The 21,134-nt window shown below is 60.6% G+C and overlaps 1 protein-coding gene across 1 annotated transcript in view; it reads right to left on the minus strand.

Annotated features, from left to right (window-relative positions):
* Positions 1 to 19,957, minus strand: part of LOC144490485 (eukaryotic translation initiation factor 3 subunit C-like) — a gene marked incomplete at its 3' end in the record, with an annotated part of 29,445 nt that extends 9,488 nt beyond the window's left edge. Inside the window, 12 exon segments of the mRNA XM_078208225.1 lie at positions 1,307 to 1,432; positions 3,431 to 3,572; positions 7,469 to 7,572; positions 8,222 to 8,384; positions 10,591 to 10,718; positions 11,920 to 12,023; positions 12,275 to 12,323; positions 13,082 to 13,207; positions 15,337 to 15,526; positions 18,363 to 18,428; positions 19,850 to 19,871; positions 19,874 to 19,957. Of these exon segments, the coding sequence (XP_078064351.1) occupies positions 1,307 to 1,432; positions 3,431 to 3,572; positions 7,469 to 7,572; positions 8,222 to 8,384; positions 10,591 to 10,718; positions 11,920 to 12,023; positions 12,275 to 12,323; positions 13,082 to 13,207; positions 15,337 to 15,526; positions 18,363 to 18,428; positions 19,850 to 19,871; positions 19,874 to 19,949 (1,296 nt within the window).
* Between the last annotated feature and the right edge of the window lie 1,177 nt (positions 19,958 to 21,134).

Genomic DNA, 21,134 nt, shown 5'->3' on the forward strand with positions numbered 1-21,134 from the left:
CGAGAGAGGGAGAGAGACGGGGCCAGAGAGAGAGGGAGAGAGACGGGGCCCCCGAGAGAGGGAGAGAGGCGGGGCAGAGAGAGAGGGAGAGAGACGGGGGCAGAGAGAGAGGGAGAGAGGCGGGGCCAGAGAGAGAGGGAGAGAGAGAGGGAGAGAGACGGGGCCAGAGAGAGAGGGAGAGAGGCGGGGGCAGAGAGAGAGGGAGAGAGGCGGGGCCAGAGAGAGAGGGAGAGAGACGGGGCCAGAGAGAGAGGGAGAGAGACGGGGGCAGAGAGACAGGGGCAGAGAGACGGGGGCAGAGAGAGAGGGAGAGAGGCGGGGCCAGAGAGAGAGGGAGAGAGACGGGGCCCCGAGAGAGGGAGAGAGACGGGGCCCAGAGAGAGGGAGAGAGACGGGGCCCAGAGAGAGGGAGAGAGACGGGGCCCCGAGAGAGGGAGAGAGACGGGGCCCCGAGAGAGGGAGAGAGACGGGGCCCCGAGAGAGGGAGAGAGACGGGGCCCCGAGAGAGGGAGAGAGACGGGGCCCCGAGAGAGGGAGAGAGACGGGGCCCCGAGAGAGGGAGAGAGACGGGGCCCCGAGAGAGGGAGAGAGACGGGGCCCCGAGAGAGGGAGAGAGACGGGGCCCCGAGAGAGGGAGAGAGACGGGGCCCCGAGAGAGGGAGAGAGACGGGGCCCCGAGAGAGGGAGAGAGACGGGGCCCCGAGAGAGGGAGAGAGACGGGGCCCCGAGAGAGGGAGAGAGACGGGGCCCCGAGAGAGGGAGAGAGACGGGGCCCCGAGAGAGGGAGAGAGACGGGGCCCCGAGAGAGGGAGAGAGACGGGGCCCCGAGAGTGGGAGAGAGACGGGGCCCCGAGAGTGGGAGAGAGACGGGGCCCCGAGAGAGGGGGAGATATGGGGCCCCGAGAGAGTGAGAGAGACCGGGCCCGAGAGGGAGAGACGGGGCCCGAGAGGGAGAGACGGGGCCCGAGAGGGAGAGGCGGGGCCCGAGAGGGAGAGACGGGGCGAGAGAGAGAGACGGGGCCCCGAGAGCGAGAGACGGGGCCCGAGAGGGAGAGGCGGGGCCCGAGAGGGAGAGGCGGGGCCCGAGAGGGAGAGGCGGGGCCCGAGAGGGAGAGGCGGGGCCCGAGAGGGAGAGGCGGGGCCCGAGAGGGAGAGGCGGGGCCCGAGAGTGAGAGAGACGGGGCGAGAGAGAGAGACGGGGCCCCGAGAGAGGGAGCGAGACGGGGCGAGAGAGAGAGACGAGGCGAGAGAGAGAGGGAGCGAGACGGGGCGAGAGAGAGAGCCGGTGAGAGTGAGGGGGTTTTACCTGCTCTGCGTTGCTGAGATTCTCAGAATCCTCTCCAATATTCTCACCAATGAAGATATTGGGACATTCAAACAGAATGTCCAGGAGGTTGTCCACACAACCCAGACACTTCTTCCACATATCCTGCTGTGGAAAGGAATGGAAACCATCAGAGTCCAGAGAGGGAGCGTTAATCCAGACCCAACCCCGTGCTGTACCTGTCCTGGGAGTGTTTGATGGGGGACAGTGTAGAGGGAGCTTTACTCTGTATCTAACCCCGTGCTGTACCTGTCCTGGGAGTGTTTGATGGGGGACAGTGTAGAGGGAGCTTTACTCTGTATCTAACCCCGTGCTGTACCTGTCCTGGGAGTGTTTGATGGGGGACAGTGTAGAGGGAGCTTTACTCTGTATCTAACCCCGTGCTGTACCTGTCCTGGGAGTGTTTGATGGGGGACAGTGTAGAGGGAGCTTTACTCTGTATCTAACCCCGTGCTGTACCTGTCCTGGGAGTGTTTGATGGGGACAGTGTAGAGGGAGCTTTACTCTGTATCTAACCCCGTGCTGTACCTGTCCTGGGAGTGTTTGATGGGGACAGTGTAGAGGGAGCTTTACTCTGTATCTAACCCCGTGCTGTACCTGTCCTGGGAGTGTTTGATGGGGGACAGTGTAGAGGGAGCTTTACTTTGTATCTAATACCGTGCTGTACCTGTCCTGGGAGTGTTTGATGGGGGACAGTGTAGAGGGAGCTTTACTCTCTATCTAACCCCGTGCTGTACCTGTCCTGGGAGTGTTTGATGGGGGACAGTGTAGAGGGAGCTTTACTCTGTATCTAACCCCGTGTTGTACCTGTCCTGGGAGTGTTTGATGGGGACAGTGTAGAGGGAGCTTTACTCTGTATCTAACCCCGTGCTGTACCTGTCCTGGGAGTGTTTGATGGGGGACAGTGTAGAGGGAGCTTTACTCAGTATCTAACCCCGTGCTGTACCTGTCCTGGGAGTGTTTGATGGGGGACAGTGTAGAGGGAGCTTTACTCTGTATCTAATACCGTGCTGTACCTGTCCTGGGAGTGTTTGATGGGGGACAGTGTAGAGGGAGCTTTACTCTCTATCTAACCCCGTGCTGTACCTGTCCTGGGAGTGTTTGATGGGGGACAGTGTAGAGGGAGCTTTACTCTGTATCTAACCCCGTGCTGTCCCTGTCCTGGGAGTGTTTGATGGGGACAGTGCAGAGGGAGCTTTACTCTGTATCTAACCCCGTGCTGTCCCTGTCCTGGGAGTGTTTGATGGGGACAGTGCAGAGGGAGCTTTACTCTGTATCTAACCCCGTGCTGTCCCTGTCCCGGGAGTGTTTGATGGGGGACAGTGTAGAGGGAGCTTTACTCTCTATCTAACCCCGTGCTGTACCTGTCCTGGGAGTGTTTGATGGGGGACAGTGTAGAGGGAGCTTTACTCTGTATCTAACCCCGTGCTGTACCTGTCCTGGGAGTGTTTGATGGGGGACAGTGTAGAGGGAGCTTTACTCTGTATCTAACCCCGTGCTGTACCTGTCCTGGGAGTGTTTGATGGGGACAGTGTAGAGGGAGCTTTACTCTGTATCTAACCCCGTGCTGTACCTGTCCTGGGAGTGTTTGATGGGGGACAGTGTAGAGGGAGCTTTACTCTGTATCTAACCCCGTGCTGTACCTGTCCTGGGAGTGTTTGATGGGGACAGTGTAGAGGGAGCTTTACTTTGTATCTAACCCCGTGCTGTACCTGTCCTGGGACTGTTTGATGGGGACAGTGTAGAGGGAGCTTTACTCAGTATCTAACCCCGTGCTGTACCTGTCCTGGGAGTGTTTGATGGGGGACAGTGTAGAGGGAGCTTTACTCTGTATCTAACCCCGTGCTGTACCTGTCCTGGGAGTGTTTGATGGGGACAGTGTAGAGGGAGCTTTACTCTGTATCTAACCCCGTGCTGTACCTGTCCTGGGAGTGTTTGATGGGGACAGTGTAGAGGGAGCTTTACTCTGTACCTAACCCCGTGCTGTATCTGTCCTGGGAGTGTTTGATGGGGGACAGTGTAGAGGGAGCTTTACTCTGTATCTAACCCCGTGCTGTACCTGTCCTGGGAGTGTTTGATGGGGGACAGTGTAGAGGGAGTTCTTACCTTCATGCAGGAGGCCAGGTTAGGATTGTAATCGTACAGTGAGGCAACGATGTTGAATTTGATTTTAAGCATGATTCCCTCCCCGAGGTTATGAGCCACTGAGATAGTGCAGAGCTCCGTCAGCATCTCTATCTGGGCCGCCCTGTTCGATGGAGACAGAAGGAGCAAGGATTTAGATACAACCCTCCGAAAGAGGGACATCCAGACATTCCCGAACAGATTCCGGACTCCCAGGGACCGAGAAGGAAGAGACGGAGTCCCGGGTAACCCGACTGCACAAGGGAAGCGTATCCGCAGGAGACCGGGGAGGCCATTCGGCCCATCGAGCCCGTTCTGGTCCGTTCGGAGTGCCCCCCTAGTCACACCCACTCTCTGTAATCACCACCCTCTTTCTCCATTCAACTGGGGTGGCACAGCGGGTCAGCGCTGCTGCCTCACAGAGCCAGGGACCCCTGGGTTCGATTCCCGGCTTGGGTCACTTCTCCCCGTGTCTGTGTGGGTTTCCTCCGGGTGCTCCGGTTTCCTCCCACAGTCCGAAAGACATGCAGGTTAGGTGGATTGGCCATGCTAAATTGTCCCCTTAGTGTCCAAAGATGTGCAGGTTAGGGGGATTGGCCGTGCTAAATTGTCCCCTTAGTGTCCAAAGATGTGCAGGTTAGGGGGATTGGCCATGCTAAATTGTCCCCTTAGTGTCCAAAGATGTGCAGGTTAGGTGGATTGGCCATGCTAAATTGTCCCCTTAGTGTCCAAAGATGTGCAGGTTAGGGGGATTGGCCGTGCTAAATTGTCCCCTTAGTGTCCAAAGATGTGCAGGTTAGGTGGATTGGCCATGCTAAATTGTCCCTTAGTGTCGAAAGATGAGCAGGTTGGGGGGATTGGCCATGCTAAATTGTCCCTTAGTGTCCAAAGATGTGTAGGTTAGGGTGGATTGGCCATGCTAAATTGTCCCCTTAGTGTCCAAAGATGTGTAGGTTAGGGGGATTGGCCATGCTAAATTGACCCTTAGTGTCCAAAGATGTGTAGGTTAGGGTGGATTGGCCATGCTAAATTGCCCCTTAGTGTCCAAAGATGTGCAGGTGAGGGGTATTGGCCATGCTAAATTGCCCCTTAGTGTCCAAAGATGTGTAGGTTAGGTGGATTGGCCATGCTAAATTGACCCTTAGTGTCCAAAGATGTGTAGGTTAGGGGGATTGGCCATGCTAAATTGTCCCTTAGTGTCCAAAGATGTGTAGGTTAGGGGGATTGGCCATGCTAAATTGCCCCTGAGTGTCCAAAGATGTGTCGGTTAGGTGGATTGGCCATGCTAAATTGTCCCTTAGTGTCCAAAGATGTGCAGGTTAGGTGGATTGGCCATGCTAAATTGTCCCTTAGTGTCCAAAGATGTGCAGGTTAGGTGGATTGGCCATGCTAAATTGTCCCTTAGTGTCCAAAGATGTGTAGGTTAGGTGGGTTGGCCATGCTAAATTGTCCCTTAGTGTCCAAAGATGAGCAGGTTGGGGGGATTGGCCATGCTAAATTGTCCCTTAGTGTCCAAAGATGAGCAGGTTGGGGGGATTGGCCATGCTAAATTGCCCCTTAGTGTCCAAAGATGAGCAGGTTGGGGGGATTGGCCATGCTAAATTGTCCCTTAGTGTCCAAAGATGTGTAGTTTAGGTTGGATTGGCCATGCTAAATTGTCCCTTAGTGTCCAAAGATGTGTAGGTTAGGTGGATTGGCCATGCTAAATTGTCCCTTAGTGTCCAAAGATGTGTAGGTTAGAGTGGATTGGCCGTGCTAAATTGTCCCTTAGTGTCCAAAGCTGTGTAGGTTAGGGTGGATTGGCCATGCTAAATTGTCCCTTAGTGTCCAAAGATGTGTAGGTTAGGGGGATTGGCCATGCAAAATTGTCCCTTAGTGTGCAAAGATGTGTAGGTTAGGGTGGATTGGCCGTGCTAAATTGTCCCTTAGTGTCCAAAGATGTGCAGGTTAGGGTGGATTGGCCGTGCTAAATTGTCCCTTAGTGTCCAAAGCTGTGTAGGTTAGGGTGGATTGGCCATGCTAAATTGTCCCTTAGTGTCCAAAGATGTGTAGGTTAGGGGGATTGGCCATGCAAAATTGTCCCTTAGTGTGCAAAGATGTGTAGGTTAGGGTGGATTGGCCGTGCTAAATTGTCCCTTAGTGTCCAAAGATGTGTAGGTTAGGGGGATTGGCCGTGCTAAATTGTCCCTTAGTGTCCAAAGATGTGTAGGTTAGGTGGATTGGCCATGCTAAATTGTCCCTTAGTGTCCAAAGATGTGTAGGTTAGGTGGATTGGCCATGCTAAATTGTCCCTTAGTGTCCAAAGGTGTGTAGGTTAGGGTGATTGGCCATGTTAAACTGTCCCTTAGTATCAGGGGGACTAGCTCGGGTAAATGCATAGGGTTACGGGGATAGGGCCTGGGTGGGATTGTGGTCGGTGCAGACTCCAATGGGCCGAATGGCCTCCTTCTGTACCGTAGGGATTCTATGAATGTCAAGGGGCAAACTAATTTCAAAGGTTAATGGGTTGTTAACAGAGTCAAGAGGGGCTGAATGGCCTCCTCCTGTTCCTGTGTAACAGGCTGGAGAGAGAGGGGCTGAATGGCCTCCTCCTGTTCCTGTGTAACAGGCTGGAGAGAGAGAGAGGGGCTGAATGGCCTCCTCCTGTTCCTGTGTAACAGGCTGGAGAGAGAGGGGCTGAATGGCCTCCTCCTGTTCCTGTGTAACAGGCTGGAGAGAGAGGGGCTGAATGGGCCTCCTCCTGTTCCTGTATAACAGGCTGGAGAGAGAGGGGCTGAATGGGCCTCCTCCTGTTCCTGTGTAACAGGCTGGAGAGAGGGGCTGAATGGCCTCCTCCTGTTCCTGTGTAACAGGCTGGAGAGAGAGGGGCTGAATGGCCTCCTCCGGTTCCTGTGTAACAGGCTGGAGAGAGAGGGGCTGAATGGGCCTCCTCCTGTTCCTGTGTAACAGGCTGGAGAGAGGGGCTGAATGGCCTCCTCCTGTTCCTGTGTAACAGGCTGGAGAGAGAGAGGGGCTGAATGGCCTCCTCCGGTTCCTGTATAACAGGCTGGAGAGAGAGAGGGGCTGAATGGGCCTCCTCCTGTTCCTGTGTAACAGGCTGGAGAGAGAGGGGCTGAATGGGCCTCCTCCTGTTCCTGTGTAACAGGCTGGAGAGAGAGGAGCTGAATGGCCTCCTCCTGTTCCTGTGTAACAGGCTGGAGAGAGAGGGGCTGAATGGGCCTCCTCCTGTTCCTGTGTAACAGGCTGGAGAGAGAGGAGCTGAATGGCCTCCTCCTGTTCCTGTGTAACAGGCTGGAGAGAGAGGGGCTGAATGGGCCTCCTCCTGTTCCTGTGTAACAGGCTGGAGAGAGAGAGGCTGAATGGGCCTCCTCCTGTTCCTGTGTAACAGGCTGGAGAGAGAGGGGCTGAATGGGCCTCCTCCTGTTCCTGTGTAACAGGCTGGAGAGAGAGAGGGGCTGAATGGGCCTCCTCCTGTTCCTGTGTAACAGGCTGGAGAGAGAGGGGCTGAATGGGCCTCCTCCTGTTCCTGTGTAACAGGCTGGAGAGAGAGAGGGGCTGAATGGCCTCCTCCTGTTCCTGTGTAACAGGCTGGAGAGAGAGGGGCTGAATGGCCTCCTCCTGTTCCTGTGTAACAGGCTGGAGAGAGAGAGGGGCTGAATGGGCCTCCTCCTGTTCCTGTGTAACAGGCTGGAGAGAGAGAGGCTGAATGGCCTCCTCCTGTTCCTGTGTAACAGGCTGGAGAGAGAGGGGCTGAATGGGCCTCCTCCTGTTCCTGTGTAACAGTCTGGAGAGAGAGGGGCTGAATGGCCTCCTCCTGTTCCTGTGTAACAGGCTGGAGAGAGAGGGGCTGAATGGGCCTCCTCCTGTTCCTGTGTAACAGGCTGGAGAGAGAGAGGGGCTGAATGGCCTCCTCCTGTTCCTGTGTAACAGGCTGGAGAGAGAGGGGCTGAATGGGCCTCCTCCTGTTCCTGTGTAACAGTCTGGAGAGAGAGGGGCTGAATGGGCTCAGTCTGAGTTTACCTGTCTGTGCCCTTCTTCCCTCGAGCTTGTAGAATCTCGTTGAGTTTTTTCAGGACCACTGCGTGATTAATTTCCGTGCCTTTAGCAAACATCTTTGGTTTCTCCTGTAGAGAGAGAGTGAGAGAAGATGGATGATTCGCGTACGTGGTTCCGTCCCCAGGGAGTGTCGGTGCCTGTGGGGGGGACTCGTACCCCCCCGGGGAGCACTCGTACCCCCCCGGGGAGAGTCGGGGCCCGTGGGAGATACTCGAACCCCCCGGGAAGAGTCGGTGCCCGTGGGGGGGACTCGTACCCCCCCCCCCGGGGAGAGTCGGTGCCCGTGAGGGGGGGACTCGTACCCCCCCGGGGAGAGTCGGTGCCCGTGAGGGGGGGACTCGTACCCCCCCGGGGAGAGTCGGTGCCCGTGAGGGGGGGACTCGTACCCCCCCGGGGAGAGTCGGTGCCCGTGGGGGGGACTCGTACCCCCCCGGGGAGAGTCGGTGCCCGTGAGGGGGGGACTCGTACCCCCCCGGGAAGAGTCGGTGCCCGTGGGGGGGACTCGTACCCCCCCCCGGGAAGAGTCGGTGCCCGTGGGGGGGGACTCGTACCCCCCCCCGGGAAGAGTCGGTGCCCGTGGGGGGGACTCGTACCCCCCCGGGGAGAGTCGGTGCCCGTGAGGGGGGGACTCGTACCCCCCCGGGGAGAGTCGGTGCCCGTGGGGGGTACTCGAACCCCCCCCCCCCCGGGGAGAGTCAGTGCCCGTGGGGAACTTACCGACACCATGGGGGCCCCTCCTTTGACTGGTTTCCACTCGCCCCCCTCATTGTCCTCTTCCTCATCATCCTCTGCCTTCTTCTTGTCTTTACGCTCCATCCGTTTCTTCATCTTGTCGTCACGCTTCCTGTCCGCCGCACGTTTGTCGTCCTCCGTCGGCTGCCTAGAGACAAGGACGCCAGATCATGAGGACTAGGAGCCGGGTGGTTGCGGGGGGGGTGGGCATTCCGCCCCTTGTTCCCAGCTATCTGTTACGCTATAGAAAAATACCAAGAACCGTGCGATTTGTCTCGCTCCCAGCTATCTGTTACGCTATAGAAAAATGCCAAGAACCGTTCGATTTGTCTCGCTCCCAGCTATCTGTTACGCTATAGAAAAATACCAAGAACCGTTCGATTTGTCTCACTCCCAGCTGTCTGTTACACTATAGAAAAATACCAAGAACCATTCGATTTGTCTCACTCCCAGCTGTCTGTTATGCTATCGAAAAATACCAAGAACCGTTCGATTTGTCTCGCTCCCAGCTGTCTGTTACGCTATAGAAAAATACCAAAAACCGTTCGATTTGTCTCGCTCCCAGCTGTCTGTTACGCTATCGAAAAATACCAAGAACCGTTCGATTTGTCTCGCTCCCAGCTATCTGTTACGCTATCGAAAAATTGAGACCATGAACTGCTCAATTTGTCTCTCCCAGCCATCTGTTATGCTATAGAAAAATACTAAGAACCGTTCGATTTGTCTCGCTCCCAGCTATCTATGACGCTATAGGAAAATACCAAGAACCGTTCGATTTGTCTCGCTCCCAGCTATCTGGGACGCTATCGAAAAATACCAAGAACCGTTCAATTTGTCTCTCTCCCAGCTATCTGTTACGCTATCGAAAAATATCAAGAACCGTTCGATTTGTCTCTCTCCCAGCTATCTGTTACGCTATCGAAAAATTGAGACCTTGAACTGCTCAATTTGTCTCTCCCAGCCATCTGTTACGCTATAGAAAACCGAACCCTCTGAACCCCGTGAGGTGTCTCTCTCCCAGCCATCTGTTACGCTATATGGATCAATTGGGCCAGTGGGCTGACGAATGGCAGATGGAGCTTAATTTAGACAAATGCGAGCTGATGCATTTTGGTAGATTGAACCAGGGCAGGACTTACTCAGTTAATGGTCGGGCGTTGGGGAGAGTTACAGAACAAAGAGATCTAGGGGTACAGGTTCATAGCTCCTTGAAAGTGGAGTCACAGGTGGACAGAGTGGTGAAGAAGGCATTCGGCATGCTTGGTTTCATCGGTCAGAACATTGAATACAGGAGTTGGGACGTCTTGTTGAATTTGTACAAGACATTGGTAAGGCCACACTTGGAATACTGTGTACAGTTCTGGTCACCCTATTATAGAAAGGATGTTATTAAACTAGAAAGAGTGCGGAAAAGATTTACTAGGATGCTACCGGGACTTGATGGTTTGAGTTATAAGGAGAGGCTGGATAGACTGGGACTTTTTTCTCTGGAGCGTAGGAGGCTGAGGGGTGATCTTATAGAGGTCTATAAAATAATGAGGGGCACAGATCAGCTAGATAGTCAATATCTTTTCCCAAAGGTAGGGGGGTCTAAAACTAGAGGGCACAGGTTTAAGGTGAGAGGGGAGAGATACAAAAGGGTCCAGAGGGGCAATTTTTTCACACAGAGGGTGGTGAGTGTCTGGAACGAGCTGCCAGAGGCAGTAGTAGAGGCGGGTACAATTTTATCTTTTAAAAAGCATTTAGATAGTTACATGGGTACTATGGGTATAGAGGGATATGGGCCAAATGCGGGCAATTGGGACCAGCTTAGGGGGTTTAAAAAAAAAGGGCGGCATGGACAAGTTGGGCCGAAGGGCCTGTTTCCACGCTGTAAACCTTTATGACTCTGTGACTCTATAGAGTCTTGTTCCCAGCTATCTGTTACGCTGTAGAGAATTTAACACCCTGAACCTCTCGATCTATCTCGCTCCCAGCTGTTATGCTATAGAAAATTTAACACTCTGAACCTCTCGGCCGGTCTTGCTCCTAGCTATCTGTTACGCTATAGAGAATTTAACACCCCAAACCTCTCGATCCGTCTTGCTCCCAGCTATCTGTTACACTATAGAAAATATAACACCCTGAACCTCTCGATCTGTCTTGCTCCCAGCTATCTGTTACACTATAGAAAATATAACACCTTGAACCTCTCGATCTGTCTTGCTCCCAGCTATCTGTTACGCTATAGAAAATATAAACCACTGAACCCCACTGCACCCCCCCCACCCCCATGTCTCTCGCCCAGCTATCTGTTTGGCTGTATATATAACAGCCCCCCACCCCACGGCCCCCCAGCGCTGCGCGAAACTGACTTCTTCAAGAATTTGTGAGCCAGAGAAGTGTATTTGCTGTCATCATCGTCAGATTCAGAATCCGATTCGTCCGAGGGAGTTCCCCAATCTTCATCATCATCACCATCATCATCATCATCCTCCTCGTCCTGCGGGAGGCGCAGAGAGGAGGCGGTTAGAGGGGGAGAGAGAGGAGGCGGTTAGAGAGGAGGGGGTTGGAGGGAAGGGGGGGGCGGAGAGAGGGGGAAGGTGGGGGCGGAGAGAGGGGGAAGAGGGGAACGGAGAAGGGGAACGGGGGGTCGGAGAGGGGGAAGGGGGGGCGGAGAGAGGGGGAAAGGGGGGCGGAGAGAGGGGGAAAGGGGGGGCGGAGAGAGGGGGAAAGGGGGGGCGGAGAGAGGGGGAAAGGGGGGGCGGAGAGAGGGGAAAGGGGGGGCGGAGAGAGGGGGAAGGGGGGGCGGAGAGGGGGAACGGAGAGGGGGAAGGGGGGGACGGAGAGGGGGAAGGGGGGGACGGAGAGGGGGAAGGGGGGGACGGAGAGGGGGAAGGGGGGGACGGAGAGGGGGAAGGGGGGGACGGAGAGGGGGAAGGGGGGACGGAGAGGGGAAGGGGGGCGGAGAGGGGGAAGGGGGGGCGGAGAGGGGGAAGGGGAGGCGGAGAGGGGGAAGGGGGTGGGAGGGGGGAGAGCGGCTCGGAGGGGGGGGGGGAGAGCGGCTCGGAGGGGGGGGGAGAGCGGCTCGGAGGGGGGGGGGAGAGCGGCTCGGAGGGGGAGAGAGCGGCTCGGAGGGGGGGAGAGAGCGGCTCGGAGGGGGGGAGAGCGGCTCGGAGGGGGGGAGAGCGGCTCGGAGGGGGGGAGAGCGGCTCGGAGGGGGGGAGAGCGGCTCGGAGGGGGGGAGAGCAGCTCGGAGGGGGGGAGAGCGGGTCGGAGGGGGGGGGAGAGCGGGTCGGAGGGAGGGGAGAGCGGGTCAGAGGGGGGGAGAGCGGGTCAGAGGGGGGGGCGCAGCGAGGGGAGGGCGCAGCGAGGGGGGGGGCGCAGCGAGGGGGGGGCGCAGCGAGGGGGGGGGCGCAGCGAGGGGGGGGGCGCAGCGAGGGGGGGGGCGCAGCGAGGGGGGGGGGCGCAGCGAGGGGGGGGGCGCAGCGAGGGGGGGGGCGCAGCGAGGGGGGGGGGCAGCGAGGGGGGGGGCGCAGCGAGGGGGGGCGCAGCGAGGGGGGGCGCAGCGAGGGGGGGGGCGCAGCGAGGGGGGGGGCGCAGTGAGGGGGGGCAGCGAGAGGGGGGGGCAGCGAGAGGGGGGGCAGCGAGAGGGGGGTGGGGAGGGAGTGCGAGAGGGGGTACAAAATGAGCTGAACTCTGACCTCCTTCTTGACGAATTTCTTGCTGTCTGGAGCGACCTCGACTTTCTTGAGGAAAGCTGACGCTGACATCTCGATCTCATCACCATCACCCTCATCGAGAGAGGCTGCAGAGAGAGAGGGAGAGAGAGAGGGGGAGAGAGAGGGGGAGAGAGAGAGAGGGAGAGGGAGGGAGACACAGAGAGAGAGAGAGGGAGAGGGACAGATATTGAGAAACATGTCAATCGGGTGAGTCGGTGCCCGTTGGTGGGTCCCGTTTCCCCCCGGGGAGAGTGGGTGCCAGTGGCGGGGACTCTAACCCCCCCAGGGAGAGTCGGTGTCCCTGGGGGTGTTGAGGGGGGGGGAGATCCTTCCTCACCTTCATCCTCGTCCGCCTCTTCCTCTTCATCAGCAGATTTTTCAGGATTCTGTAAGGGCAAAAGATCAAATACTTCACGTTAGACCCACACTCGGAGCACCGTGTACAGTTCTGGTCCGGTTAGACCACACTCGGAGCACCGTGTACAGTTCCGGTCCGGTTAGACCACACTCGGAGCACCGTGTACAGTTCCGGTCCGGTTAGACCACACTCGGAGCACCGTGTACAGTTCTGGTCTGGTTAGACCACACTCGGAGCACCGTGTACAGTTCCGGTCCGGTTAGACCACACTCGGAGCACCGTGTACAGTTCTGGTCCGGTTAGACCACACTCGGAGCACTGTGTACAGTTCTGGTCCGGTTAGACCACACTCGGAGCACCGTGTACAGTTCTGGCCCGGTTAGACCACACTCGGAGCACCGTGTACAGTTCTGGTCCGGTTAGACCACACTCGGAGCACCGTGTACAGTTCTGGTCTGGTTAGACCACACTCGGAGCACCGTGTACAGTTCTGGTCCAGTTAGACCACACTCGGAGCACCGTGTACAGTTCTGGTCTGGTTAGACCACACTCGGAGCACCGTGTACAGTTCTGGTCCGGTTAGACCACACTCGGAGCACTGTGTACAGTTCTGGTCCGGTTAGACCCACACTCGGAGCACCGTGTACAGTTCTGGTCCGGTTAGACCACACTCGGAGCACCGTGTACAGTTCTGGTCCGGTTAGACCACACTCGGAGCACTGTGTACAGTTCCGGTCCGGTTAGACCACACTCGGAGCACCGTGTACAGTTCCGTCCTGCTCTCACCTCTCTGTACGCAACGATATCCGTCTCAAAGTCCCGGTTATATTTGCGGATTTTCTGCCGCATCGTAGCCAGGGCCTTGGAGTTATTTTTGTTCATCTTTTTCCTGCCGTCACGATCTTCCCAAACCTGGGGGAGAGACGGAGGGAGAGGGAGGAGGGGGAGGGAGGAAGAGAGACAGAGGGGGAGGGGGGGAGAGAGACGGAGGGGGGAAGGGGGAGAGAGACGGAGTGAGGAGGGGGGGGAGAGAGACGGAGGGGAGAGAGAGACGGAGGGGAGAAGGGGGAGAGAGAGGGAGGGGGAGAGAGAGGGAGGGGGGGAGAGAGGGAGGGGGGGAGAGAGGGAGGGGGGGAGAGAGGGAGGGGGGGAGAGAGGGAGGGGGGAGAGAGGGAGGGGGGGAGAGAGGGAGGGGGGAGAGAGGGAGGGGGGAGAGAGGGAGGGGGGGAGAGAGACGGAGGGGGGAGAGAGACGGAGTTGGAGGGGGGAGAGAGACGGAGGGGGGGGGGGAGAGTGATGGGGGGAGAGAGATGGAGGGAGGAGGGGGGTGAGAGAGACGGAGGGGAGGGGGAGAGAGAGACGGAGGGGGGAGGGGGGGAGAGAGACGGAGGGGGGGAGATAGAGACAGGGGGGGGAGACGGGGGGAGGGGGGAGAGGTGGGGCGGGGGAGGGGGAAGAGAGACAGAGGGGGAGGGGGGAAGAGATGGAGGGGGAGGGGGGAGAGACGGAGGGGGAGGGGGAGAGAGAGACGGAGGGGGAGGGGGGAGAGAGGGGGAGGGGGAGAGAGAGAGAGGGAGGGGGGAGAAAGGGAGGGAGAGAGGGGTAGGGGGGAGAGAGAGAGGGAGTTTAATTAATCACATTATCGCAGAATCGTTCCCATGTTGGGCGAGGCCATTCGGCCCATCGGTGTCTGTACTGGCCCTCCAAAAACAAGAATTGTGAATTTAGTTCCATTCCCCTGCCCACCCACCCCTCCCCCCACCGCCCCACCCCCCTCCTCCCCAATTTCCATTCAAATAACCACCTCGATCGACCCCGCCCCCACCTCACTCCCAGACGGAACATTCCAGACCCCACCCCTCGCCGTGTGGGAGAGAGGGAGGGGTGCGAGGGAGGGGTGCGAGGGGGGGGTGCGAGGGAGGGGTGCGAGGGGGGGGTGGAGGGAGGGGTGCGAGGGGGGGGTGTGAGGGAGGGGTGTGAGGGAGGGGTGCGAGGGAGGGGTGCGAGGGAGGGGTGCGAGGGAGGGGTGCGAGGGAGGGGTGCGAGGGAGGGGTGCGAGGGAGGGGTGCGAGGGGGGGTGTGAGGGGGGGTGTGAGGGAGGGGTGTGAGGGAGGGGTGTGAGGGGGGGTGTGAGGGAGGGGTGTGAGGGAGGGGTGCGAGGGGGGGGTGTGAGGGAGGGGTGTGAGGGAGGGGTGTGAGGGAGGGGTGTGAGGGAGGGGTGTGAGGGAGGGGTGTGAGGGAGGGGTGTGAGGGAGGGGTGTGAGGGGGGGGTGCGAGGGAGGGGTGTGAGGGGGGGGTGTGAGGGAGGGGTGTGAGGGAGGGGGTGTGAGGGGGGGTGCGAGGGAGGGTGCGAGGGGGGGGTGCGGGGGAGGGGTGCGAGGGAGGGGTGCGAGGGGGGGGTGCGAGGGGGGGTGCGGGGGAGGGGTGCGAGGGGGGGGTGCGAGGGGGGGGTGCGAGGGGGGGGTGCGAGGGAGGGGTGCGAGGGAGGGGTGCGAGGGAGGGGTGAGGGGGGTGTGAGGGGGGGGTGTGAGGGGGGGTGCGAGGGAGGGGTGCGAGGGAGGGGTGCGAGGGGAGGGGTGCCGGGGAGGGGTGCGAGGGAGGGGTGCGAGGGGGGGTGTGAGGGAGGGGTGCGAGGGGGGTGTGAGGGAGGGGTGTGAGGGAGGGGTGTGAGGGGGGGTGTGAGGGAGGGGTGCGAGGGGGGGTGTGAGGGAGGGGTGTGAGGGAGGGGTGTGAGGGAGGGGTGTGAGGGAGGGGTGTGAGGGGGGGGTGCGAGGGAGGGGTGTGAGGGGGGGGTGTGAGGGAGGGGTGTGAGGGAGGGGTGTGAGGGGGGTGCGAGGGAGGGGTGTGAGGGGGGGTGTGAGGGGGGGGTGTGAGGGGGGGGTGTGAGGGGGGGGTGTGAGGGAGGGGTGTGAGGGAGGGGTGTGAGGGAGGGGTGTGAGGGGGGGGTGTGAGGGGGGGTGTGAGGGAGGGGTGTGAGGGAGGGGTGTGAGGGGGGGTGTGAGGGAGGGGTGAGACTCAGGGCCGTCTGTTTGGAGAGTTACCTCGTTGACCATGTCCTCCAGATCCGCCAGAATGTGGATGTAGAATTTGGGAACCCCTTCCTTATCCACAATGCTCTTGGATTTGAGGTAAGCTTTCCCGAGGATCTCAAACTCCTCCAGACATTTGGCAATGTCTCGAATCTTCATCGCGTTCCGGATGGTTTTAATTATACTCATCAGTTCATCAAACCTGGAGAGAGAGAGAGAGACAGGGTGACGGGGCCGAGAGAGAGAGAGAGAGAGGGGGGAGCGGGGCAGAGAGAGGGAGAGGGGGAGCGGGGCAGAGAGAGAGAGAGAGGGGAGCGGGGGCAGAGAGAGAGAGAGGGGGGGAGCGGGGCAGAGAGAGAGAGGGGGGAGCGGGGCAGAGAGAGAGAGAGAGGGGGGAGTGGGGCAGAGAGAGAGAGAGAGGGGGGAGCGGGCAGAGAGAGAGAGAGAGGGGGGAGCGGGGCAGAGAGAGAGAGGGGGGAGCGGGGCAGAGAGAGAGAGAGGGGGAGCGGGGCAGAGAGAGAGAGAGAGGGGGGAGCGGGGCAGAGAGAGAGAGAGAGGGGGGAGCGGGGCAGAGAGAGAGAGAGAGGGGGGAGCGGGGCAGAGAGAGAGAGGGGGAGCGGGCAGAGAGAGAGAGAGGGGGAGCGGGGCAGAGAGAGAGAGGGGGGAGCGGGGCAGAGAGAGAGAGGGGGGAGCGGGGCAGAGAGAGAGAGAGAGGGGGGAGCGGGGCAGAGAGAGAGAGAGGGGGGAGCGGGGCAGAGAGAGGGAGAGGGGGAGCGGGGCAGAGAGAGGGAGAGGGGGGAGCGGGGCAGAGAGAGAGAGAGGGGGAGCGGGGCAGAGAGAGAGAGGGGGGAGCGGGGCAGAGAGAGAGAGAGAGGGGGGGGGGAGCGGGGCAGAGAGAGAGAGAGGGGGGAGCGGGGCAGAGAGAGAGAGGGGGGAGCGGGGCAGAGAGAGAGAGGGGGGAGCGGGGCAGAGAGAGAGAGGGGGGAGCGGGGCAGAGAGAGAGAGGGGGGAGCGGGGCAGAGAGAGGGAGAGGGGGGAGCGGGGCAGAGAGAGAGAGAGGGGGAGCGGGGCAGAGAGAGAGAGAGGGGGAGCGGGGCAGAGAGAGAGAGGGGGGAGCGGGGCAGAGAGAGGGAGAGGGGGAGCGGGGCAGAGAGAGAGAGAGGGGGGAGCGGGGCAGAGAGAGAGAGAGAGGGGGGGGAGCGGGGCAGAGAGAGAGAGAGGGGGGAGCGGGGCAGAGAGAGAGAGGGGGGAGCGGGGCAGAGAGAGAGAGGGGGGAGCGGGGCAGAGAGAGAGAGGGGGAGCGGGGCAGAGAGAGAGAGGGGGGAGCGGGGCAGAGAGAGAGAGGGGGGAGCGGGGCAGAGAGAGAGAGAGAGGGGGGGGGGAGCGGGGGCAGAGAGAGAGAGAGAGAGGGGGGGGGGGAGCGGGGCAGAGAGAGAGAGAGGGGGGGAGCAGGGCCGAGGAGAGAGGGGGGAGCGGGGCAGAGAGAGAGAGAGAGAGGGGGGAGCGGGGCAGAGAGAGAGAGAGGGGGGAGCGGGGCAGAGAGAGAGAGGGGGGAGCGGGCAGAGAGAGAGAGGGGGGGGGGAGCGGGGCAGAGAGAGAGAGGGGGGGGAGCGGGGCAGAGAGAGAGAGAGGGGGGGGGAGCGGGGCAGAGAGAGAGAGAGGGGGGAAGCAGGGCCGAGAGAGAGAGGGGGGAGCGGGGCAGAGAGAGAGAGAGAGGGGGGAGCAGGGCCAAGAGAAAGTGGGGGGAGCGGGGCAGAGAGAGAGAGAGGGGGAGTTGGGCAGAGAGAGAGAGAGGGGGGGCAGAGAGAGAGAGGGGGGCAGAGAGAGAGAGGGGGGGCAGAGAGAGAGAGGGGGGGCAGAGAGAGAGAGGGGGGGCAGAGAGAGAGAGGGGGGCAGAGAGAGAGAGGGGGGGGCAGAGAGAGAGAGGGGGGCAGAGAGAGAGAGGGGGGCAGAGAGAGAGAGGGGGGCAGAGAGAGGAGAGGGGGGCCAGAGAGAGAGAGAGGGGGGCAGAGAGAGAGAGAGGGGGGCAGAGAGAGAGAGAGAGGGGGGCAGAGAGAGGGGGGGGCAGAGAGAGAGAGAGGGGGGCAGAGAGAGAGAGGGGGGGCAGAGAGAGAGAGGGGGGGCAGAGAGAGAGAGAGAGAGAGGGGGGGGGGAGCGGGGCCGAGAGAGGGGTGTAGGGACTGGAGGAGGTTACAGAGATAGGGAGGGGTGTGTCGGGGCTGGAGGAGGTTACTGAGATAGGGAGGGGGTGTAGGGGGGCTGGAGGAGGTTACAGAGATAGGGAGGGGTGTAGGGGGCTGGAGGGGGTTACAGAGATAGGGAGGGGGTGTAGGGGGGCTGGAGGGGGTTACAGAGATAGGGAGGGGGTGTAGGGGGCTGGAGGAGGTTACAGAGATAGGGAGGGGTGTAGGGGGGCTGGAGGGGGTTACAGAGATAGGGAGGGGGTGTAGGGGGGCTGGAGGGGGTTACAGAGATAGGGAGGGGGTGTAGGGGGCTGGAGGAGGTTACAGAGATAGGGAGGGGTGTAGGGGGCTGGAGGAGGTTACAGAGATAGGCGGGGGTGTAGGGGGCTGGAGGAGGTTACAGAGATAGGGAGGGGTGTCGGGGCTGGAGGAGGTTACAGAGATAGGGAGGGGGTGTAGGGGGAGGTTACAGAGATAGGGAGGGGGTGTAGGGGGCTGGAGGAGGGTACAGAGATAGGGAGGGGGTGTCGGGGAGGTTACAGAGATAGGGAGGGGGTGTCGGGGAGGTTACAGAGATAGGGAGGGGGTGCAGGGGGAGGTTACAGAGATAGGGAGGGGGTGTCGGGGAGGTTACAGAGATAGGGAGGGGGTGTCGGGGAGGTTACAGAGATAGGGAGGGGGTGTCGGGGAGGTTACAGAGATAGGGAGGGGGTGTCGGGGAGGTGACAGAGATAGGGAGGGGGTGTCGGGGAGGTTACAGAGATAGGGAGGGGGTGTCGGGGAGGTGACAGAGATAGGGAGGGGGTGTCGGGGAGGTTACAGAGATAGGGAGGGGGTGTCGGGGAGGTTACAGACCTCTTGTCCTTTGCACTGCGAACCACTCTTTTCATATCCTCCTCATCATCGCTGACAAGGAGGGGTCTGGGGGAGAGAGAGAGAAATATTCAGCACAGACTGACACCATACGGGAGGCCATTCCTCCCACAATAACACTGCTAGCCCCTTCAGCGATCTGTCCCATTTATCCCACACTCGCATTAATTCCTACAACGAACAGCACTGTGGGAGGGTCAGTGCTGAGGGAGCGCCGCACTGTGGGAGGGTCAGTGCTGAGCGAGCGCCGCACTGTGGGAGGGTCAGTGCTGAGGGAGCGCCGCACTGTGGGAGGGTCGGTGCTGAGGGAGCACCGCACTGTGGGAGGGTCAGTGCTGAGGGAGCGCTGCACTGTGGGAGGGTCGGTGCTGAGGGAGCGCCGCACTGTGGGAGGGTCGGTGCTGAGGGAGCGCCGCACTGTGGGAAGGTCAGTGCTGAGGGAGCGCCGCACTGTGGGAGGGTCGGTGCTGAGGGAGCGCCGCACTGTGGGAGGGTCGGTGCTGAGGGAGCGCCGCACTGTGGGAGGGTCGGTGCTGAGGGGAGCGCCGCACTGTGGGAGGGTCAGTGCTGAGGGAGCGCCGCACTGTGGGAGGGTCAGTGCTGAGGAGCGCCGCACTGTGGGAGGGTCTGTGCTGAGGGAGCGCCGCACTGTGGGAGGGTCAGTGCTGAGGGAGCGCCGCACTGTGGGAGGGTCGGTGCTGAGGGAGCGCCGCACTGTGGGAGGGTCAGTGCTGAGGGAGCGCCGCACTGTGGGAGGGTCTGTGCTGAGGGAGCGCCGCACTGTGGGAGGGTCAGTGCTGAGGGAGCGCCGCACTGTGGGAGGGTCGGTGCTGAGGGAGCGCCGCACTGTGGGAGGGTCGGTGCTGAGGGAGCGCCGCACTGTGGGAGGGTCGGTGCTGAGGGAGCGCCGCACTGTGGGAGGGTCGGTGCTGAGGGAGCGCCGCACTGTGGGAGGGTCGGTGCTGAGGGAGCGCCGCACTGTGGGAGGGTCGGTGCTGAGGGAGCGCCGCACTGTGGGAGGGTCGGTGCTGAGGGAGCGCCGCACTGTGGGAGGGTCGGTGCTGAGGGAGCGCCGCACTGTGGGAGGGTCGGTGCTGAGGGAGCGCCGCACTGTGGGAGGGTCGGTGCTGAGGGAGCGCCGCACTGTGGGAGGGTCGGTGCTGAGGGAGCGCCGCACTGTGGGAGGGTCAGTGCTGAGGGAGCGCCGCACTGTGGGAGGATCAGTGCTGAGGGAGCGCCGCACTGTGGGAGGGTCGGTGCTGAGGGAGCGCCGCACTGTGGGAGGGTCGGTGCTCAGGGAGCGCCGCACCTCGGGGGGTGAGCGGGAGGGGTACGCTGCAGCGTGGGGGGGGGGTGAGCGGGAGGGGTACGCTGCAGCGTGGGGGGGGGGTGAGCGGGAGGGGTACGCTGCAGCGTGGGGGGGGGGGTTAGCGGGGGATTAGGCGGGACTTTGCGGGGATGGTACGTACTGTTTTCCGAAGTTGGAAGTCGGGACTTTGAAATGAGTTCATCTCCGGAGGACGATGATTCCGACTCGCTGTCCGAGCCCGTGGCGAAAAAACGTGACATGGTGAATCACTCCTGGAAAACAAGCACACAGAGTCACGCAACACGCAGCGGAAACACGCAGTCACACACGCAGCGACAACACGCAGTCACACGCAGCGACAACACGCACTCACACACAGCGACAACACGCACTCACACACAGCGACAACACGCACTCACACACAGCGACAACACGCACTCACACACAGCGACAACACGCACTCACACACAGCGACAACACGCACTCACACACAGCGACAACACGCACTCACACACAGCGACAACACGCACTCACACACAGCGACAACACGCACTCACACACAGCGACAACACGCACTCGCACACAGCGACAACACGCACTCGCACACAGCGACAACACGCACTCGCACACAGCGACAACACGCACTCGCACACAGCGACAACACGCACTCGCACACAGCGACAACACGCACTCGCACACAGCGACAACACGCACTCGCACACAGCGACAACACGCACTCGCACACAGCGACAACACGCACTCGCACACAGCGACAACACGCACTCGCACACAGCGACAACACGCACTCGCACACAGCGACAACACGCACTCACACACAGCGACAACACGCACTCACACACAGCGACAACACGCACTCACACACAGCGACAACACGCACTCACACACAGCGACAACACGCACTCACACACAGCGACAACACGCACTCACACACAGCGACAACACGCACTCACACACAGCGACAACACGCACTCACACACAGCGACAACACGCACTCACACACAGCGACAACACGCACTCACACACAGCGACAACACGCACTCACACACAGCGACAACACGCACTCACACACAGCGACAACACGCACTCACACACAGCGACAACACGCACTCACACACAGCGACAACACGCACTCACACACAGCGACAACACGCACTCACACACAGCGACAACACGCACTCGCACACAGCGACAACACGCACTCGCACACAGCGACAACACGCACTCGCACACAGCGACAACACGCACTCGCACACAGCGACAACACGCACTCGCACACAGCGACAACACGCACTCGCACACAGCGACAACACGCACTCGCACACAGCGACAACACGCACTCGCACACAGCGACAACACGCACTCGCACACAGCGACAACACGCACTCGCACACAGCGACAACACGCACTCGCACACAGCGACAACA

Source organism: Mustelus asterias, unplaced genomic scaffold (genome assembly GCF_964213995.1).
Source record: "Mustelus asterias unplaced genomic scaffold, sMusAst1.hap1.1 HAP1_SCAFFOLD_3351, whole genome shotgun sequence".
Taxonomy (NCBI): Eukaryota; Metazoa; Chordata; class Chondrichthyes; order Carcharhiniformes; family Triakidae; genus Mustelus; species Mustelus asterias.